The sequence below is a fragment of the Pezoporus wallicus genome, unplaced genomic scaffold, assembly GCF_028554395.1.
Source record: "Pezoporus wallicus isolate ANWC-B61680 ecotype Strahan unplaced genomic scaffold, APGP_CSIRO_Pwel_v1 contig_6520, whole genome shotgun sequence".
Classification (NCBI taxonomy): domain Eukaryota; kingdom Metazoa; phylum Chordata; class Aves; order Psittaciformes; family Psittacidae; genus Pezoporus; species Pezoporus wallicus.
In genome coordinates, this window is record NW_026636887.1 from 1,035,868 (window position 1) to 1,045,400 (window position 9,533).

The window sequence follows — 9,533 nt, forward strand, 5'->3', positions numbered from 1 at the left end:
ATAACCAGACTGCCACACACCCATTGCAGGGATTTGGTTTGCAAATGAAAGTATTGCTGGCTAAACTGTTTAGAGAAGTAACTGAAGACAACCAAATCTTCATCAGCAGGGCAGTATGTCTAACCCAGTGACAAGAGAGTGCCATCTAAGGACCTGTCCTCACTCATGAGTGTGCTTGTCTTCTGAGCAACAGTCAGCTAACTAGTGGCAGAGATTTTTTTTTGGCAATTCCATAAGCATTAGATAACCTGTATCTTAGGCTTATACTTTGTTCAAAATTCAGTAACAGGTGCTTTCTTATCCTTATTGCAATTTCAGGGCACATGACCTTAGCTTGCTTTTCCTTTTCTCTCACTGGCCCAGGTACCACATGCCAAAGCCTTACCTACTCACCAGGATCCCCTTGCACCTCCAAGCCTGCCATCTGAATTTCCTGACTAGATTTCCAAAGTAAACTGCTTTTGAAATATTTGGGTGTCTCTACGTAGTGGCCCAGGACAGCCTATCCGTTGACACACACAACAAATGCAGATAGCGCTATTGGCTACATTCTTTCATCTGATGCAAGACAATTTATGTTCTTCTTTCTACTGTAGACAAGCCATAGGCTTAATGTAATCTATTTTTATGAAAACCCTGGCCACTGTCACGAGGGAGTTAAAAGTTGTTGACTACATGTATGATGAGATCTCATAGAACATCATAGGGCATCAAATCAAAGGTTTATTAACAAGGGCTTGCCAGTGATTGACAGCATTGGTTCCCAAAACAGAGCACAGAGTTCTCACAACCAGTGCTCATGTTTGGAATCCCATCCGCCATCAAACAGGAAGCAGGTAGGCTTTTTGGAATTTACAGGACTTAACCGGTACTTCAAAATGCATATACTTGCTACAGCTGCACCTTAGGAGAGCAAATCTTCATATTCAGTACCAATGCAGGTGCTTGATAGATTTCAGTGGTCTAAGAACTGAGGGTCTTCACTAACCCTCTTAGAGAGTTCATTGCAGTCATTAGTATGGATGCAGATAGAGGCACAGATAACCACAGATGGAGCAAATGTTGAGGAAAAAGCCACAAGCATTCCCAGATGCAAGAATACATCTAATTCTTCCATCTTGTCAGCCCAAGGGGACTAGCTCGTCTGATCACTGTCCCACATGTCCCAGAACAATTATTACTTTACTTTAATTAACTCATGTGCTTTAATCCACAGCTCAGGGAGAATTGCGTCACGTAACTATGAGGTGCCTAAACATTCTGTATCATGATAGCTTGTTTCTCTTGTGAACCCAGTGGTACATAAGGAGACAAAAGCTGATGGCAGTAAAAACCCACATAACATTGTATATTATATAAAAGGGTTTCAGGACAGATGAAGAAGTGTGAAACTTTACTTTTCCCTGATCTTATGTAAAAGCATAAAGGGTACCTCACCTGTGATCCTGTCCATCCCCTGTTGTAGTTAAATACAATTTTACCACACATGAGAAACACTAGCAAGAGAATTGTCTGTATCATTTTTTCCCCTTTCCTGGTTCCACCAGAACATACTGATCCCCAGATGACGCAGAAATCATGGACACTGAATCCCATCCATTTAACTTCTAGAAAGGTAAAATAATGTTTGCCAGGAAAAAAAAAATAAATATATATATGCGTGTGTATACACTCTGTTTATGAGACGATCAAAGAGATTTACCAAGTTCTTAACTACTCCCAAAAGTTTCACAGATCAACTGTTCCTGGATGCTGCCACACATAGACACACACAAAAAGAGGAGGTCTTCATGTTCCTGGGAACACTACATTAACATGTTCATGTTTTGGCCATGGCAAATAACAAACCAAAACTTAGACTCTTTCTGCAGCTTGATACATGTCATTTCTTATAGGTAAAGGAAATCTTTAAGGATAATACACAGAGATGACAAGAGCCATGTTCAAGATTTATGGCAACACATGGCCAGAGTTGTGCTCTAAGTTGTCAAAGAAGAGACCTCAATTACATGTTGAACTTGGCTAAATCTACGTTGGTTTTGGTAGCGTCCACATTTAGCCAAAAGGAGGCTCATAAGGTACAAGCATAAGCTCCGCCAAACTGGTGTGTTACAAAGTTTAGTTCTGTACCTCTTTGGTCTCTCCACAGCTACCTGGAAATTCACTGCATTAGTTATTCTTACTGCACAACTCCCATTTGCCCTCTTTTTCATAAACCTATGTCTTCAGCTCCTGGCCTGTGAAAATTACTGTTTTTCTATCAACTCTGCCTTACAGTATCTCCTGTCTGTGGGCTAGATCTGTCTATCACTCAGGGCTGACCATGCTCAATTTTCTTTTTTTCCATTGCTATAATTTTTTACCATTTCCTTATGAAAAAAAATAAAATAAAATTTTAAAAGAGAACCCAAAAACACACACACACAAAAAAAAAAACCTAGCAGTTTTCTATAATTTTAATTCCCTTCCAGCTGTTTCCTGTATTTGCCAAAAGCCTTCTCTGTTCCATTCTCAAAGCACTTTAGGATATATTGAAATTCAAAGTAGAGCTGTTAAGACTTTACCCAGCATGGCCTGCATCTTGCATAAATAGCTGTTATGTTTTTTAAAATGTTACTACTCTTTTAACAGAACATTAAATGTCATTGTGGATTTGTTGCGTTCATGTACTACATGGTTCCTGGGGGATGCATCAAATTGCACAGTACTGGCTCTGCACCATTCAGCCTAGAGAAGGTGGTCTGGTACAAGAGATGGAGATGGGGAAATAATTACTTGATGAGCTTCGTGGGCAGCTGCAATAACCGGGCAGAGAGAAAAGAAGCTGGATGGGTCTGTCTGTGTTCCTCTTGTTGCTCTGCTCTCACAGAGCTTTCCAGAAGAAAACACCTTTGAGCCTTTCCTCACTTGTCAGTCAACTGGGAAGGACTCTTAGCTAGTCTGCATGATGACCCAAATGGGAAATGCTGCCTGTTCACTTTCCTCCTTGATTGCTCCCTGACAGCGGCATACAGCAATCAGGCTGAGGGAAGGCAAAGGTTGTGCAAATACAACCCCCTCTGTTCTGTAAATGCCACAGTTGTCCTCCATTCCCTCACTTTTCATCCCAGCTGGGTTATTGCACCCATGCATCATCTCCCAAAGGCTGCACTCATCAGCTGCGGTTCTGCCTCCTGGATGCTGCTTCCCCCAGCAACTCCATCAGCCTTTACCTGGAAGGTCTGTCTCTTCCCAGGGCAGGTCTGACTCATTTGACTCACCTGGAGCTGGGGTCCTTTTACAGGTTTCAGAAAAGGCTCCCTCTGAATGATTTATATGGTTCCATGGCAAGTGAGAACTACAGCCACCAAAGACAATGGATGCAAATCCCGGCCTCACACCACACACCTGCCATTGCTCCCATTCACACTGCAATCATCCTTAGGAACAGAGCCCTGGTCCCACAGCTGAACTACTGGAAGTCTAAGTACAGGCTGGAAGCATGAGATTATTAAGAAAATTAGCCAAAAAGAAAATTTAGGTCTATGACTAAATTAATCCCCAGATTAATGCTATCAAAGCAAATGGTGTTTATAGAAAGTCCTGTTTTCTTTATATTCATGTGAGAAAAAAATCAAAAGACTGTTAAAGGCAAATTTCATCTAGCAGAATTCAAAAAAAAGAGCATGGGGACAAAGCTGTAATTACTGGTATTTCCTATCTGTTGGAACCTGTGGGTGGAAAGAGAGGCAGTGAATAAAGTATATTCAATGGCATTAAAATCCATTTCTTTTTCTGGACTTCAGCTCAACGCTGCAAATTAGCAGGCAGAAAATAAGCCTCAGAGTGAACAGGCAGAGAAGCCAACTTCTTCGTGTTACTCTTTGGTGTTGGGAAACAAAAAAGCATTTTTTCCTTCAAGAATTCAAATTCCTAGCAACCCAAACTACAGCTGCATGCTGACAAGAAGAGAACATATGACAGATCTCAAGTGATTCAGTGCTTGTGTGTCCACACACACACTAACACATAGTACTATTATCCTGGTTTCCTTTCTGAACATGTTATTTTAATGAAGAGAGGACAGGCATGCTGCTTAATTAACTCCTGCTTTCTAAAAAGACATCCTGACCCAGATTCATCATGCTCCAATTTAGGCACCTGCAGAGGTACCTGACTTTAGAGCATCCCGTATACAGTCAGTAGGAGGGATAAGACCCTCCCGATCATGATTCAGACCACCAGCAATGAGAATTGCCACTGCTCAGCACCCAGCTCTTTCTGCAAACTATTGCAGGTACTTAGGATAGCTGTGCTCCTAAATCAACCATTTCACAGACCTAGGAAGGATAATTCCAGACCCTAACATAACTCTGCTGTCAATGTCATCCCACATGCAAATTTCTCTTTTAAGCAATAGCTGTTATTTGACTGAATGCCTATAGAAAAATAGGCACAATTAAAACATGCTTTTCTTACAGTGAAAAAAATGTATCTTGCTGTTTGAGATCACTGCATAGAGCTGAATTAGTCTGAAGAAGTCCCATGTCATAAAATGTTTACTTATTTCTGAATTTATTTTCACAATAGCTAATGAATTGCATTGTTTGTGGCTACATTTTCTTTAAAGGTTTAAAAGTATAAGTGAAAATGGAAGAGATGTAGCTAAGATAAAAACTGGTGTATTATTATGAATAGTAATAGTAATAATTATATTAATGTTGTTGGGTAGTAATGTAGGGTTGATTGGTTGCTCTGTAAACAAGAAATTTGAGTTGAAGCATCTACCCTTGAGTATCTGCCAGTCCATTATTCCCAAACCCACCTAAAATAGTGTGAGCTATAGTAGGAAATCCTACTTTGAATAAAATAATAGTTTTAACTATTAGGTTTTTAATGGCTTTAACACAGCATGTTCTTACATGCAACAGCATTGATTTGTGCTAGATTACCGTTTAAGGTGGATTTTTGTCTTAACCATTCTAGAATGTGATTTAGTATTTAATTAATACTGCTTCAGTCAAGCGAGATATGTCACTGGAGCAACACATTTCCTAAACATTTTTGTACATTTGGGTTATATTTTCACTTTACTCACTGGAATCCTCTAATGATTATTGAGTCTTAAATGAAAACCAGTAAACAAGAAACATCTTGTTCTCCTCTGCATTTCTCTCGCTACGCATGCACAGTCACACACGCCACTATCGCTCTTACCCTGTTCTTGGTTGGCCTTGCTCACTGTCAAATCTAAGGCCAGCCTGTGATCCTGTATCCTTTGCAGCAGGACATTAAAAGGGTGTGCAGTGCTTCACAGAGACACCCTCCGCAACACTGGGGCCAGGCGTTCAATTCTGAATTCTTCAGAGAAAGGATTGCATATTTGTATATGGGGATTTTGTCCAGTACTGTCAGAATTACAAATAAGATGTTGGGATTTTTTTTTTTTTTTTTTTTTGCCTGCTGAACTTTGGCATGTCTTGATGAACAGTTTTAATCTGCAGAATCCTACCTCAGCAACGTATGTGTGGATTAAAGCATCCAAAGGAACGAGTCCGGTTCAGCCCTTTCCAGAACACGTGTCTTCTGTTTAAGATTTAGCTGTGATTCATAGTTTTAGGCTTGTCACCATGGTACTAACACAAAATCCCCAGAAATACCAAGTGATTTCCAAAACCTGCCCCAACTCTCAGATAGCCACCACAAAGCCACACTAGCTAGCTTTGCATCCGCTTGAGGAGATACCCTATATGCAGTGCTCAGGTGTGCTTTACCTTGGCTCCAGAGCACATTTGGGAAATATTATCACACCAGCCACTTAGTTTTTTCCAGCTTTCATCCCAGCCTCTGTCTCTAAGCACAGGCCCAGCTTGTCTTTAGCACTGGAAACCTGATGGAGACTCAGCCCATCCCCAAGTCAGGAAATCTTCCTTCCACCTCTCAGAAGCACAGCCCTAGCACTGGGAGGGTGATCATGATAGATGTGGGGAGCAGAGCTAAGCCCCAGGCGCAAGGTCTGCCAGACTCTCAGCTGGCATGCACAGCCTCACTGCCTCTTGATGTGTGCCAGCTAGAGAGGTCAGAACAAGCAGGCTGCACACTGGGCTTCTCTTTTCTCCCTCTTTTTCCTCCTCCATGGAGCAGTCAGCACCCACCGCATTTCTTTAAATGCAGTTGGCCCATCTCGGTTAGTTTGTCGTGTAAAACTTGTTCAGAATTTCTGAGGGAGCTGATGTGTCTTGGCAAGCGGATGTGTTTTTAAAGGAAAAGACGAGCCACCTACAATTTCTAGAGGTCCTCTCAGGAAGTTTGCATTCTCTCTTTTCCAGGGAGCATTTACTTTCCACGGAAGCATGATCGACATGCCATTACTGAAGCAGGCACAGAACATTGTTACGCTTGCCACAGCCATCAAGAAAAAATGAGCTGGTAAATGAAGCTCTCGCCACGGGGCCCCAGTAGCTGTTTTAAAAGATGAATATAATACTTGGGGGGGGTAAAAAAAAATTAAAGATGTCAAGCTTAAGCAGAAATCCATTTCCATTTTGCAGATCTGTCATAGCCTGCTTGCCAGAACTGCTAATTGCTAAAACTGTTCCAACTCAAACCACTGCTCACTTCCGCACAGTCCATGTACTACTCATAACCTACAACGAAGTTACATCACCAACTGTATGACATCATGATAATTACTATGAATATGGGACAATGACTTCACTGAAGGAGAAAGGCAAAACATAAGCTATGAGCTCTGTTAAAAAAAGCAGATGAAAACCGAGTCAATCACTTCTATTTGTATCTACAATTCTTCCCGCTCCAGCACAGAACTCCTGGCAGAAAGGGCAAAGCCTTGAATAATTATGGACCGGTTGAAATAATCGAGATGAAAATCATTACCCTGTGCAGGCTTCGCATCCCTTCGCTTCCCTCTCCTCCCCCCCTTCTGTAAATGTCCAACAGCCATTAAAAATACTGCTCCGACAACTCGGGACTCTTGACTTTCTTCCCTTTTTTTAAGTAGTTGCTATTCAGAGTGTTTCCTCCTGGAAGCGTCCAGCCTGGGAAGGGTTGGACAGCAATAAACTTGTAGTTTTCGGAGACACAATGCGGCAGAACTTGTGCATATGGTCTCGAGTCAGATTTACATCACATTAGGGATACGGCTACAGATCATGTGGGCCGTGTGGTTAACGGGCTTAGTAAAGCTGTTTTGAAGAGGTTAACCCAGCTTGTAGTAAGGGTAAATAAACATAACAACCAGGCATTGTCCCCTATTCAGCATGTACTCTTATATGGAGGGCTAAAGGGTATTGAAGCTGCAGAGGATCAACTTGTGGTTGCCAGAGGACTCCAATGAAGTTTGAAACACCAACAATCAGAGATTTTGTTTCTGTTCCTCATTAAATCATGAGCTTTTGTGCTCAGACCATGAACGACTGTTCTTTAAGAAATTAACAGAATGGGAAGTTTTAAACTATGCACCAACCTTTTCATGACCTACACAGCAGCAACGCTGCTGCACTTAGACAAACACTGCGGGGAAGGCTGTTCTGTTTATTTAAATTTGTAAATAGAAAACAGTTGTTTTTTAGTTTCATTTTTCACCGCCTCCATGGCCATTTTATGTAGGGAGTCACAGTGGCTCATTCGTCCCATCTGCTCGCTTAGCGTGTTTCCCCTCCATCTCCGAGCAGCACTTTAAAACATTTTGGGGTTATTTTGGGTTTAATTAAGAAGAAAGGAAAGAAGGAGAAAGGGAAGGGGGGGGGGAGCGCCCAAACCACCGACCAGGAAGCACCAAGGAGAGGGATCCCGGGGGAAGTGGAGGGGAAGCTCCGGGGTGAAGGGGGGAGTGCTCCCGGGGCCGCCCAGAGAGGACGGTACCGATGGAGCAGCTGCAGAGCCGCCCCCCCCCAGCACACCATGGACCCGCCGCGTGGTTTTGGGGGTGAGCGGCGCGGACCGACATCCCCCAACACCCCGAATCCCCCCCCCCCACTAAGGGTCCTGTCCGAGGGCGCCGCGCCGGGTGATCCCTTCCAGCGCGGGGACCTCCAGGCTAATCTGATTAATTAAAGACTACCTGGTTCTATTGCCCCTTCCCCCCACACACCCCTCCCCGTTCACCCTCCGTTATTAATTCTTGGCTGAGTAAATTATGGGTAACGCTATTAAAACATTATCAGAACTAATGAGAAACAATTACTTTAGAAGATGATCTGGGACAAGCCGGAGTGGGGCACATGTGTACTTATCCCCACAGATTGCGTTAATAAATCATCAGGTGCACGGCAAGGCGGAGGCGAGGCCTGGCGCAGGGCACGGAGAAGAAGATATATGAGATTTTGGGGTTGTTTTTTTTTTTTTTTAATCTATTTTGCTTTTTTTGCATAATTTTGTCATTAATCTCAATAGGAACCCGTGTGGCGTAGATTGGTTTATTCCCTTAATACAGCCCCGGGGGGGATGGGGGGAAAAAGGAGAGGATTTCAGTAAAATGAATGTCTTCATTGCCGCACTGGAGTCTGGATGCCCACGCGTGAGAACCCCGCGGGAGCTGAGCGGCCGCGGAGGGCAGTGCGGGAGGCGGCGGAGGAGCCCGAATCCTGCCCGGCTCCTCTGCTCCCTCCTTAAACCATCCGAGAAACAGCAGTGACATGAATGAGCTCTCCCGAGGTGCTGAAGCGCAACCTCCGCAGCCTGCGGAGCTGTGCGGGGAACTTTGTGACCCGGCCGCGGGGAAATCGAATATGCAAAGAAATGTTGGATATATTCGGATTTCTCCCTAAATTTCCCTGACACCCCTTCCCCCAGCGGAAAATCCTGCTTCCGTGTAAAGATTTCTGCTTTATAAAAATTAAAATCTAATTTATTTGGTTTTTTCGTTTACTTTAGGAAGCTTTCCTTTTTTTTTTTTCTTTTTTTTTTTCTTTTTTCTTTTTTTTCTTTTCCTCCGGCTTTATTCTTCACCTCTTTCTTTCTCTTTCTTTCCTTCTTTTCCTTTCCCGCCTGGTGCTGGGCAAGCAATCGATGAAACAAAACAGATTATAAGATTAAGAGCAGGATTTTGTGCATATTAATGATAGGGAAGGGCACCGAATGGGTTTGTAATTGCAGATCTTGCGCTCGGGATTGGGAACTGTAGCCCTGCCACAGCAAAGACCCCCCTGTGAGGTTTTCACCGTGGAACTTAGGGGAAAAGTGAAAAAAGTAATTACCAGAGCACAACACTGAAATGCTAAAGCACTTATTCTTTCTTTCACCGTTCTGTTTTAAAGGCGGAAAACGGGCAAAATGGAAAAGAAATTACTTTCAAATAAGTAGGTTAGCACCTGAATGCTGGTGCGAATTTTATCGTCTTCTTTTTTTTTCCCCCTTTTTTTTTTTCCTGCCCTCTCTCCCCCTTTTTTTTTCTTTTTTTTTTTTTTTTTCCCTCTCCAAAATTCTAGTAATTATTTAGCAGAGCATTTGCTTCTGAACCTACCATCCAAGCAGAAGAAACGGGGGAAGGGAGGGCAGGGAGAACTCGGGAACACAGGGAAGCTCCGCATGTG

The 9,533-nt window shown here is 43.0% G+C and overlaps 1 protein-coding gene across 1 annotated transcript in view; it reads left to right on the forward strand.

Moving 5' to 3' along the window:
* Positions 1-6,963, forward strand: part of CLYBL (citramalyl-CoA lyase) — a 106,028-nt gene extending 99,065 nt beyond the window's left edge. The window contains 2 exon segments of the mRNA XM_057402116.1: positions 6,309-6,392; positions 6,394-6,963. Coding sequence (XP_057258099.1) covers positions 6,309-6,392; positions 6,394-6,441 — 132 coding nt within the window. The 3' untranslated portion in view covers positions 6,442-6,963.
* The last annotated feature ends 2,570 nt before the right edge of the window (positions 6,964-9,533 follow it).